General features: G+C 35.4%; 1 protein-coding gene across 1 annotated transcript; it reads right to left on the bottom strand.

The window, feature by feature from the left end:
- Nucleotides 1-962: 962 nt before the first annotated feature.
- On the bottom strand, nucleotides 963-1,841 carry LOC138352532 (adhesive plaque matrix protein-like). Its single transcript, XM_069305027.1, has 2 exons — nucleotides 1,765-1,841; nucleotides 963-1,588 (listed from the first exon to the last, which is right to left on the bottom strand). Exons 1-2 carry the CDS (start codon nucleotides 1,774-1,776, stop codon nucleotides 1,211-1,213), a joined length of 390 nt encoding a protein of 129 aa, XP_069161128.1. The 5' UTR covers nucleotides 1,777-1,841; the 3' UTR covers nucleotides 963-1,210.
- Between the last annotated feature and the right edge of the window lie 12,306 nt (nucleotides 1,842-14,147).

The raw sequence follows: 14,147 nt of genomic DNA, 5'->3' as shown, positions 1-14,147 counted from the left end.
GCGTGACTCTCTCCAGACAGGCGAACGAACTCTGTGTGTGTGAACTCACCAAATTGTGCTTGCGGGGGTGGAGCTTTGGCTCTTTGATCCCGCCTCTCAACCGTCAATCAACTAGTGTACAGATTCCTGAGCCTACTCGGATCTATCATATCTACATTTGAAACTGTGTATGGAGTCAGCCTCCACCACATCACTTCCTAATGCATTCCATTTGTCAACCAATCTGGCACTAAAAAAGTTCTTTCTAATATCTCTGTGGCTCATTTGGGCACTCAGTTTCCACCTGTGTCCCCTAGTGCGTGTGCTCCTTGTGTGTGTGTGTGTGTGTGTGTGTGTGTGTGTGTGTGCGTGTGTGTGTGTGTGTGTGTGTGTGTGTGTGTGTGTGTGTGTGTGTGTGTGTGTGTGTGTGTGTGTAAACTAAATTAGTTGATGGCCTTCAGCTTCTCTGCTATGCAGAGAATCTGTAGTCAAATTCCTAAACAGATCAATAAAAGAACTGCTTGTCGGGCGGCAATTCCCCGACAACAGCTCCCAATGACACTAGCTACTGGTGACAGATCAGACATACGTACTACCAACTCAATTACATTTGCTAGGGGAAAACTCGAGCCCATATTTTATCACACACACTTACATGAACTTCAAGTTATATATAACACAAAAACTCTTCTCTTTATGTGAGAATTGAACTCAGGCTAACCAGGAAGCTAGCCAGTACACTAACCATTACACCATAGCAGATCATGAAAATGTCGGGCGGCAATTCCACGGCAGCAGTTCCCAATGACACTATGATTAATTATTAAACTATTGTTATTAATTATAAATAATTCAATTATAATTATTTATAATATTAAGCATCATAACCAATGTCAACAAACCAGTAACACACTGAATCGCATTAGCATCATATTACCACTTTGATATTAATGATACAAATGATAATTAATAATAGACTTAAAGTCATTATATAGATATATTTCTTTGTTGTAGAACATAGCAATCGTCAAAGCAACACTGATCTTGTTGTATAATTAAATTTATAATTCAGCTCATGGATATCATAGTGTTAGTAATCCTGGCGATGAATGGGATCTTTGCAATTGTTTGTAATGTAGGCCTCATATTCTGAAAAATTATTGTTGAGATGGTTTGGTTTTTCGTAGGCCTAAATGTAGGTATAGATGGTGTCATTTGGATTAGCAGAAGTCTAGTAAAGGTGGTGGCTATAAGCGTTGAGTGGCCGGTAACCGTAATTAGAGAAGACTGAGTAGGATGGTTCAGGATCTGCAGACCTCTTGTAGAAATGGGGGCCATAACCGTGACGGGGAGCGTAGTAGACAGGATACGACGGTTCAGGCTCTGGTTCGGCAGATCTCTTGTAGAAATTACGCATATAAACGTGACGAGGAGTGTAGTAGACAGGATACGATGGTTCAGGCTTTGGTTCGGCAGACCTCTTTCCATTGTGGTAACGGTGACTGTATGCAGGGTAAGCACTACCGTAATTGCTCGTCACGTAACTGGGCTCCGCATCTCGCTTCTCAATCACAGAAGCGCAAGCGGCAGCCGCCAGGATCACAAACACCTAAATATGAAAAATTACACGTATAATCATATAATATTTTGCAGTACAGTACTGTATTGCAGTTCTCGTATACGAAATATTCTTTAAAAATACCACCACTTTCCTTGATATTAAATATAATGCATTATAATAAATATTAACCAATATCAGAGAGTCCGATTGTTAGTGCAACTTACCAAGAGCTTCATGACTGAATGTTGGTTAGCTGTGGCCACAACTGAGCGAGTGTGTCTTGCAGCAGTGATGCCGGGGCTTTTATACGGGAGAGTCCTGAGTCCTTGAATTGTAACTCGAGGTTATAATGACGTTCCACTGAGAAATATATAATTATTATTGTTTCTTATTTCTTTATTATATTAAATAATTCAATATATAATAAAATCCTTATTTTAATATAAGGTTTTCTTTTAAGTTAATAATTAAAATTCCCTTGTTAAATGTCAAATATTAAATATATGAATATGTTTTACTTCTCGTTAAGGCATTTAAACCGCAGATAGGTTATTAAAACTCCAACATGAGATTACTTGACAACCACTTAACATATTTCGGTCTTGAGCATACTCAAGGACCATGGTCAAATATTCGTGCACATATTGAATATTGTGAGACGCCTTTTGGTGTATATGTAATATTTGCTAAGATTAACACGAAATTGTAAAAGGGGCATTCTCTTAAACATAACGCCATACCAACTAGTGCTAGACGTTAAAAGTAGTTTATAGTATATTCTAGATATTCTGGCGAATTTGGTATAACACTTTAATGAGATTTACAAAAAAAGCTTAAATAATTATTTGTTAATTCCTGTTTATTTTTTATTTATTAAACTTTAAAAAATAATGGTCCCCCCAGCTCTATTCATATTAAATTCAGATCCATTCTAAACAATTTTGACTTCCCTGAATCCGCCGCAAAAAAACTCGTTACTGTGTGTGGCTCAGTGGATGTGCCATTATTCTTATGAAACTGGATGTGCCTCTTAATCCTGATAAAAATGTTCACTATATTCCCCCTTGGAAAGATGTTCAGGTCTCTTTTCATTATACCCACATCAATATCAAAGATATGTATAACACTGAAAATATGAGATTATAACATTAAAAGCTATTGACAGTCTTTTTCAAAATCTCAAATCAACTGAATCCTATGGCTTTAATGATGGCTCTGTGCAATTAGGCACTGGTAGAACAGTTTGTGCATGTGCAATATATAATGGGAATGAAATTATCATGTCTAGTACACAGAGATTGGACAACTGGTCAAGCACAACACAGACTGAGCTATTGGGTATTTATATGGCCACTGACTACATCAAGCTCAATGGTGGTGGAGTGATATTCTGTGATTCTAAAAGTGCTCTGCAGTCCTTAAATAACCCATCACAATTTATGTCTGAAGTAGCTTGTAATATTAAATGTAATGTAATTTTTGCCGATGATAATAACTATTGTATAAAATTGGTGTGGATCCCATCCCAAGTAGGAGTTGGAAAACATAACTTTGTATATCAACTGGCATATGACGCTTGCAGGAATGAAAAAACTGATTATGACTTTGGATTATCTAATGCAATTATTAGAAACATACAAATTAAAGAAATTAATTAAGATTTATAAGAACTAAGAAATGCCCAGTGACTTGAAAGCTGCAGTATTAAAAGATATGGCAACTTTTGTAATAATAGGTATTTGTATGGTCAGCACAGTAACCGGACCAGGCAATTTGATGTAGTCATTACGCGAATTCGCCTTATCTATAGGCATATCTGGCAGGTTAGTCAGGCTGAGCCACTACCAGAATATTCAGATTCTAACTCAGTGACAAACCTTTAATACATTCATTAGAACACATTATTGTTGTATGTGCAGCCGTAAAAGATTTTAGACCTCCTGGCCTATTGTACCACCAACTGTGTAACTATTTCATTTAATCTGGTTTACTGGACGACATCGTAACAATTTATTCAAAATTTGCTTGGGTATTTTAAGAATGAAGAACAATTTTATTTAATTTTTTTAGGATGCATCTCTTATAAACCCATCTCTGCCTTGTGTGGCAGTGCACAATAGAAAGTTGATTTTACATATTCATACATTGAAACAATGCCTGTAATCATGATATTATATATCTGCTTCAGCATACAATTTAGACCTATTGTCTTGTGTATGACCCTCTGTCCTGTATGACAGTGAATACCAGCATTATCCTTAATTTAATAAGACTTAATTGAAATCTTCAGATTAGGCAAAACTGTAATTAAATTTTGTCAATAAAGATGTTAATAATAAAAAAGTGTTGGTAAAGAAGTCAACAGAGAGTTTGGTAAAGAAGCTAACAGATTGAGTGTTGATAGGGTCAATTGGGAGAGTGTTGATAAGGAAGCCTAAAGGGGGAAGTTTTGGTAAGGAAGCATGCAGGGAATGTTAGTAAGGAAACCTACAGGGCGTGTTGGTAAAGAAGCCAACCGGAATTGTGCTGGTAAGGAAGCCTACAGGGGAGTGTTGAAAAGGAAGCCAAAAGGGAGTGCTGATTAGGAAGCCAACAGGTTGAGTTGTAGTAAGGAAGCCAACTGGGGGGAGTGCTATAAGAAAGCTAAAAAAGGTGTGTTGGTAAGAAAGTCAACAGGGAATATTGATATGTAAGCCAACATGGAATGTTGGTAAGGAAGCCAACAGTGAGTGTTGGTAAGTAGAAGTGGAGGTGGAGTGGAGTAAGGAAGTCAAAAGGGAGTTTTCGTAATATGGTTTCCAGGGGCTCCAGCTTGTTGACGGCAGGTCATTCTTCTCGGAAGCTTTGTGGTGGTCATGCCAATATTAGATCGGGGATGACATCCTTCATTGTCGCATGTAAATTTGTATACAAAGTTTGTTTTTTGCAGATGGTTGTAATGTTTATTGGGGCTGTATTAAATCAGCAGTCCATTTTGTTTTGCAGTATTTTAGTGAGCCTACAGGGTGCTGTCGACGCCATTTACGGAATATTTTAGTGCACCTACGAGGTGTCGACGTCGACGTCATTCACGAGATATTTTATTGGAATACGAAGTGATGTCGACGTCATTCGCGGAATATTTAACAGGCCTATGGGGTGCTGTCGACGTCATTCACGGAATATTTCAGTGGGCCTATAGGGTGCTGTCGACGTTTTTCACCAGAGAATATAGTGAGGTGCTGTCGAAATCATTTATGGAATATTTTAGCGGGCCAACGAGTAGCTCTCGACGTCATTCACAGAATATTTAACAGATCTACGGGGTGCTGTCGACGTGATTCACGGAATATTTTAATACGTCTTCGAGCTGCTGATGACATCATTCACGGAATATTTTGGTATGCCTAAGAGGTGATGTTGATGTCATTCACGAAATATTTTAGTGGGCCTACAAGGTTTTGTCGACGTCATTCACGGAATATTTTAGTGGGCCAATAGGGTGCTGTCGGCGTTATTCACAAAAGAATATAGTGAGTTGCTGATGACGTGATTCATGGAATATTTTAACGGGCCTACGAGTGGTTCTCAATATTATTCACATTAAATTTAACAGGCCTACCGGGTGCTGTCGACGTCAATCACGTTATATTTTGGTGGTCCTAAGAGGTGATATCGATGTCATTCACGAAATATTTTAGTAGGCCTACGAGGTGCTTTTGACCATATTCACGGAATATTTTAGTACGCCTACGAGGTGCAGTCGACATCATTCCCGGAATATTTTAGCGGGCTACGAGGTCCTGTTAACATCATTAATCGAGTATTTTAATAGGCCTACGAGGTACGGTCGACGTTATTCACGGAAAGTTTTGGTGGACCTACGAGGTGATGTGGAAACAATCAAACTAGCACCCAATAGGCCCCGTTTACACTACTAATAATCTCTTTCTCTCTCTCTGACACGCTCCCATTCCTACACATGCCTGAAGCATTTTGCTATTTCATATCGCCGCCATGTTGCCTCTCCCTACCATATGTTCCCTCAACCCGTTATCGCACTTTCGTATTGTTAATATTGACATATTAAATACGTGCATATGTGACATACTTAACATACTAGTTTACCTTGAAAAGCTTCATAGAAAACACCGACCATACCTAAGCTTCTTAGTATGTTAAGATAAACATCTTATTGCTTCGTAATTACAATTATTACTTAACCTATTATAGGTATAGGTTAAGTAATAATTGTAATTACGAAGCAATAAGATGCTTATCTTAACATACTAAGAAGGTTAGGCAAGGTCGGTGTTTTCTGTGACACTTTTCAAGGTAAACTAGTATGTTTAGTATGTCACATATGCACGTATTTATTAAGTCAATATTGACTGTAAGAAAGTGCTAAAACGGGTTGGTTCCCTCTCCAGGGTATGCCCTCTCTCTCAGCCATGCTCCCTCTCTGTCACGCTTCCTCTCCCGGCCATTCTCCATCTCTCATCGCTCGTGTTCTCAGTTACACTCAATTTGATTTAGAAATCTGATTTAGTTATTTTCCATTGTGACTTTTTTTTTAGTATGTTCACGTGTAAACTTATTTGCTACCATGCACCTCATATTCTTATTTTCCGAAAATATCAGTGATAAATAATGAGTTGATTAATATACAACATCAGCAATAGTTCAGAGCGGAGATGGAAAGAGGCGGATAGAAATATTTTCGTGATGCAAGGGATGGAATCATGAAGAGTAACGCTTTGTGTTTCGCTTATAAAATCCTTGGAAGCACTCAGAGCTGTGGCAAGGATGAGCGTAATCATGTAGTGAGGTAGACCTTAAACGCGAGAAACCAGAGAACACGCTCAGAACGGCCTTATGGAGGCCTTACTAGTGATAAGAGACAATGATGCTCGTGGTACACTATGTATAAAACTTTTCATTGTGAAAAGATTAAAAAAATTGACACAATAGAACTCAGGCAATAAAGATGATATTTAGAGTGGATTGAATCTCTCTTTATAATAAGTTATACTGAATCATTTATAAATTAAGGAAGCTTAACTTGTGTTGAAAGAGGTTAAAACAATTACATAAAAATCATCTTACTAGACACAATAAAGTTAATAAGTACTGCTACAAGATCTCTATAATCTCGCTGTTATTAGTGCGTGTTTTCCACTTCAGTAAAATGCGCGGTAAGTGAGTAATTTACTGAGTCAACCATCAAGACTTCCTTGATATACATTGTGGCAAGAGCTTTTATTTCAGTGGTATCTCATGGTCATTCACATAGGTAAGTGAAGAATGTAACATTTGTATTACTGGGATTCACAAGGTCGGTCAGTTATAGACTCTTCCTCTCTGCTTTTATGTTCCATTGTTTTTGCTCTTTAACTTATATTTGTAAGATTTGATTGTCATTTTATTTAGTTCTTCCACACACACACACACACACACTTCACCCTAACCACACTTTACTTCGCCCTACCCACTCTTTACTTCTCCCTAACCACAGCTTACTTCACCCTACCCACACCGTGATTCCACTTAACCACACCCTACTTCACCTGGCCCATACCTTACTTCACCCTAACCACTCCTCACTTCACCCTTACCACACCCTACCCACACCTTAGTACACTCTAACAATACTTTACTTCATTCTACCCAAGCTCAACCCACACCCTTCCCTCACATAAAAACTTACTCCACGACATCTTTTCTCTCCACACCCACATATTACCCCATTCTAGCAACACTTTACTTCACCTAAACATGATATAACTTCACCCCACCCACATCTTGCAGTACCCCACCAACACTTTACCTTAACCCACCCACATTTAACCTCACTCCTCCCACACCATACCTCAACCTACCCACATCCTGTCCCACTCCCAGCTTTTCTCACTCCACCAAGACCTTAACGTCCCACTCCCTCGCAACATTTCATTCAAGCATTACATATTGCCCTTAAGAATCCGCACTCTCTTTCAAGGCTGTACACATCACGAATATGATCTTGCCGGAAGCCGTCTGTAGCTAAATTTGTCTGAAAGTCTTCCTTGTTAAGGAGAGAAGGCCACACCAACACGCCAGAGATAGGAGATGAACTCGAGAAATTTAAGTGTTTCATGATAATAGTGAATGACGAGCAAAACTTAAGTTAATTTCCAAGTAAATTGTAACACACTCAAATCATTTATTTGTAGTCATATAGATAATGTTTTTATCTAATTATACAGGCTATTACTTAAAATATATATATATATGAGAAAAAAGATTAAACAAAAATGCTTACATTAAATTCACATTCAAATAAACACATGTAGAAAGAATGTAATGGTGCAAGGCTATTAGAAATCTGTTGTTTGATGATATAAAACAGCAAAATTCATCAAGAGAATTTGAAAGGAGAACGTGTGAGCGCGTGGGAGCGGCCCTGAAAGGACCTCTTTTGGTATCTACACCTCCTCAACTCTGCCAGAAGCGCAATATGTGACAGTATGCGGGAAATGATTACCATCATGCAGATGAGGAGTAACAATAACGTGGCTGAAAAATGTTGACCAAACCACACACTAGAAAGTGAAGAGACGACGACGTTTCGGTCAGTGCTGGACCATGATCGACATGATAATGGTCAAAGACGGACCGAAACGTCGTCGACTCTTCACTTTCTATTGTGTGGTTTAGCCAACATTACCAACATAATTAGACATTAGTGTTACCGCGGAGGGAGATAGTTTATAGATTAATGTCTAAAGGATTTCATAATGCTTCCTGTTCATAAATGAAGAACAGAGATTCAGTACGAAGTTATGTTGCCTCAGACTGTGTCAATAGCTTCGTTTCATCACCTGCGGCTCACCTAGCTAAGAAAAAGTGTCTTTTTCAACAAGCTTAGTATGCTGCTACCTTATTTTATGAAAGATTGTAGAGTGAAGATCAAAAGCTAGCTGCGAGCTCATCTTAGGGAGCTCTATCATTAGCTCACATGATGGTTTGTCATTCATGGAATCAGGATTGAACAAAAACTGCGAGTCTGATCAATCGGCTTGTGCTTGCAAAATCTGGGTAGAGCACATAAATAAAAAAGTACCTGCCAGGGGCCCAAACAAAGCAATTAAATTGTTAGTATGTAATCCACAAGCAATGAATTTCACCATCATACATTCTTGTATCATGTAGAAGAATGCCAGGTGCCTTCAACTGCATGTAAATTAGATTGTTTGTGAACAAGTTCTATGTTGACGTTATTGAGTGCATTAAGAACTATTTGCCTTCACTTGTTGGAATAACAATAATAAATCTCAACAATTTACCCTGTATAGGATTTTTACCTTTGCTGTCAGTAATGGAGAGTTCTTATCTAAGACGTTGAAATATATGTTAGAGGTATAGAGATAATTGGCAATGGATTCAATGAATATAATTAAAAATGTTAATTCCATACAAAAAATTATATATATATATATATATATATATATATATATATATATATATATATATATATATATATATATATATATATATATATATGTCGTACCTATTAGCCAGAACTCACTTCTCAGCCTACTATGCAAGGCCCGATTTGCCTAATAAGCCAAGTTTTCCTGAAATAATATATTTTCTCTAATTTTTTTCTTATGAAATGATAAACCTACCCATTTCAATATGTATGAGGTTATTTTTTTTTTACTGGAGTTAAAATTAACGTAGATATATGACCGAACCTAACCAACCCTACCTAACCTAACCTAACCTATATTTATAGGTTAGGTTAAGTTAGGTAGCCGAAAAAGTTAGGTTAGGTTAGGTTAGGTAGGTTAGGTAGTCGAAAAACAATTAATTCATGAAAACTTGACTTATTAGGCAAATCGGGCCTTGCAAAGTAGGCTGAGAAGTGAGTTCTGGCTACTAGGTACGACATATATATATATATATATATATATATATATATATATATATATATATATATATATATATATATATATATATACATATATATATGCATATATATATATATATATATATATATATATATATATATATATATAAATATATATATATATATATATATATATATATATATATATATATATATATATATATATATATATATATATATATATATATATATATATATAATTGAAACAGGAATTTCCTTAAGTACTTTCGTATATTAACACATCTTCAGAAGGAGTTCTCACACACACACACACACACACACATATATATATATATATATATGTGTGTGTGTGTGTGTGTGTGTGTGTGTGTGTGTGTGTGTCCTTCAGAAGAACTCCTTCTGAAGATGTGTTAATATACGAAAGTACTTAAGGAAATTCCTGTTTCAATTATATATATATATATATATATATATATATATATATATATATATATATATATATATATATATATATATATATATATATATATATATATATATATATGCATATTTTATTAAATATGACCGAAAAAGTAAGATTAATAATTCTAACACGAATTTTCTCAATCTTTCGTACATTATGCTTCACTGTTGGAGGTAAATCAAAAATCACTTCTCCAAAATTCATTTTTATTTCTAGTCTGACGCGACACGGGCGCGTTTCGTAAAACTTATTACATTTTCAAAGACTTCACAAATACACAACTGATTAGAACTTGCGTTTCCCTGATTTTATATCTACATTTGAGTGAGGTGGGAAGGGTGATGTGGCATTACATTTGAGTAAGGTGGGAAGGATGATGTGGCATTAGAGGATATTAATAGGGTATTAAAAGTATCAACACAAGACAGAACACGAAACAATGGATATTGAATAGAAGTGTTTGTAGAAAGCCTATTGGTCCATATTTCTTGATGCTTCTATATTGGAGCGGAGTCTTGAGGTGGGTAGAATATAGTTGTGCAATAATTGGCTGTTGATTGCTGGTGTTGACTTCTTGATGTGTAGTGCCTCGCAAACGTCGAGCCGCCTGCTATCGCTGTATCTATCGATGATTTCTGTGTTGTTTACTAGGATTTCTCTGGCGATGGTTTGGTTATGGGAAGAGATTATATGTTCCTTAATGGAGCCCTGTTGTTTATGCATCGTTAAACGCCTAGAAAGAGATGTTGTTGTCTTGCCTATATACTGGGTTTTTTGGAGCTTACAGTCCCCAAGTGGGCATTTGAAGGCATAGACGACGTTAGTCTCTTTTAAAGCGTTCTGTTTCGTGTCTGGAGAGTTTCTCATGAGTAGGCTGGCCGTTTTTCTGGTTTTATAGTAAATCGTCAGTTGTATCCTCTGATTTTTGTCTGTAGGGATAACGTTTCTATTAACAATATCTTTCAGGACCCTTTCCTCTGTTTTATGAGCTGTGGAAAAGAAGTTCCTGTAAAATAGTCTAATAGGGGGTATAGGTGTTGTGTTAGTTGTCTCTTCGAACCTCCGAAGAGACAACTAACACAACACCTATACCCCCTATTAGACTATTTTACAGGAACTTCTTTTCCACAGCTCATAAAACAGAGGAAAGGGTCCTGAAAGATATTGTTAATAGAAACGTTATCCCTACAGACAAAAATCAGAGGATACAACTGACGATTTACTATAAAACCAGAAAAACGGCCAGCCTACTCATGAGAAACTCTCCAGACACGAAACAGAACGCTTTAAAAGAGACTAACGTCGTCTATGCCTTCAAATGCCCACTTGGGGACTGTAAGCTCCAAAAAACCCAGTATATAGGCAAGACAACAACATCTCTTTCTAGGCGTTTAACGATGCATAAACAACAGGGCTCCATTAAGGAACATATAATCTCTTCCCATAACCAAACCATCGCCAGAGAAATCCTAGTAAACAACACAGAAATCATCGATAGATACAGCGATAGCAGGCGGCTCGACGTTTGCGAGGCACTACACATCAAGAAGTCAACACCAGCAATCAACAGCCAATTATTGCACAACTATATTCTACCCACCTCAAGACTCCGCTCCAATATAGAAGCATCAAGAAATATGGACCAATAGGCTTTCTACAAACACTTCTATTCAATATCCATTGTTTCGTGTTCTGTCTTGTGTTGATACTTTTAATACCCTATTAATATCCTCTAATGCCACATCATCCTTCCCACCTTACTCAAATGTAATGCCACATCACCCTTCCCACCTCACTCAAATGTAGATATAAAATCAGGGAAACGCAAGTTCTAATCAGTTGTGTATTTGTGAAGTCTTTGAAAATGTAATAAGTTTTACGAAACGCGCCCGTGTCGCGTCAGACTAGAAATAAAAATGAATTTTGGAGAAGTGATTTTTGATTTACCTCCAACAGTGAAGCATAATGTACGAAAGATTGAGAAAATTCGTGTTAGAATTATTAATCTTACTTTTTCGGTCATATTTAATAAAATATGTCTACAGGAAAGACTGCTACCAAAATATACTAATATATGCATATATATATGTATATATATACATATATATATATATATATATATATATATATATATATATATGTATATATATATATATATATATATATATATATATATATATATATATATATATATATATATATATATATATATATATATATATATATATATATATGTCGTACCTGGTAGCCAGAACTCACTTCTCAGCCTACTTTGCAAGGCCCGATTTGCCTAATAAGTCAAGTTTTCATGAATTAATTGTTTTTCGACTACCTAACCTACCTAACCTAACCTAACCTAACTTTTTCGGCTACCTAACTTAACCTAACCTATAAATATAGGTTAGGTTAGGTTAGGTAGGGTTGGTTAGGTTCGGTCATATATCTACGTTAATTTTAACTCCAGTAAAAAAAAAATAACCTCATACATATTGCAATGGGTAGGTTTATCATTTCATAAGAAAAAAATTAGAGAAAATATATTATTTCAGGAAAACTTGGCTTATTAGGCAAATCGGGCCTTGCATAGTAGGCTGAGAAGTGAGTTCTGGCTAATAGGTACGACATATATATATATATATATATATATATATATGTCGTACCTAATAGCCAGAACGCACTTCTCAGCCTACTATTCAAGGCCCGATTTGCCTAATAAGCCAAGTTTTCATGAATTAATGTTTTTTCGTCTACCTAACCTACCTAACCTAACCTAACCTAGCTTTTTTTGGCTACCTAACCTAACCTTACCTATAAATATAGGTTAGGTTAGGTTAGGTAGGGTTGGTTAGGTTCGGTCATATATCTACGTTAATTTTAACTCCAATAAAAAAAAATTTACCTCATACATAGAGAAAAGGGTTGCTTTATCATTTCATAAGAAAAAAATTATAGTAAATATATTAATTCAGGAAAACTTGGCTTATTAGGCAAATCGGGCCTTGAATAGTAGGCTGAGAAGTGAGTTCTGGCTACTAGGTACGACATATATATATATATATATATATATATATATATATATATATATATATATATATATCTATATATATATATATATATATATATATATATATATATATATATATATATATATATATATATATATAATAAGTATATATAATATACATATATATATATATATATATATATATATATATATATATGTGTATATATATATATATATATATATATATATATATATGTATATTATATATACTTATTATATATATATATATATATATATATATATATATATATATATATATATATATATATATATATATATATATATATATATAGATATATATATATATATATATATATATATATATATATATATATATATATATATATATATATATATATATATATATGTATGCAAACAAGCTTGAATGGTCCCCAGGCATACATACAACTGAAAACTCACATCCCAGATGTGACTCGAACCCATTCTACCCATATATATTATTAAATATGACCGAAAAAGTATGATTAATAATTCTAACACGAATTATCTCAATATTTTTTATGTTTCTTTTCACTGTCGATAGTAATTGAAAAATCAATTCTCCAAAATTCATTTTTATTTCTAGTCTGACACGACACTTGAACGCGTTTCGTAATAGCTTTTTACATTTTCAAAGACTTTAGTTTACACACACACAACTATAACCTGCAGACACTAAACAGAATTCTACTATGCTATAATTTAAATGGTTTTCATTTTATATACCTGCATTTGGATGAGGTTATGTGTTAAAACAGTTTTGTATGAGGTGAAAAGAAACTTTCAACACAAGATAGAACACGAAACAATGGGTATAATATTGGGTAAGTTAAAGGGAAGCATGGAAGTAACTGCAAAAGGCCTAATGGCCCATATTTCCTGATGCTTCTATATTGGTGTGGAGTCTTGAAGTGGGTAGAATATAGTTGTGCATTAATTGGCAAGTACAAGAGGAGTGTTGTCTAAGGAAACTAAGGAAACAAACATAGGAATGTGCCTCAATGCCAACAGTGTACTGCCCAGGCAGGTACAAGAGGAGTGTTGTTAACGCTTATGTCGACCGTGCTCTCAGCCACAGCTCAGGATGGAAGCAAGTCGATGAAGAACTCTGTAGGGTAAGGCAGGTCCTAGTCAACAACGGCTTCTCCAATGGTTTCGTTGAAGACATCATAAGAAGGAAGGTGAAACG

This window comes from Procambarus clarkii, chromosome 54, assembly GCF_040958095.1.
Source record: "Procambarus clarkii isolate CNS0578487 chromosome 54, FALCON_Pclarkii_2.0, whole genome shotgun sequence".
NCBI lineage: Eukaryota > Metazoa > Arthropoda > Malacostraca > Decapoda > Cambaridae > Procambarus > Procambarus clarkii.
The sequence above is the reverse complement of the archived record's forward strand: the minus strand, read 5'-3'. Positions and strand labels throughout refer to the sequence as shown.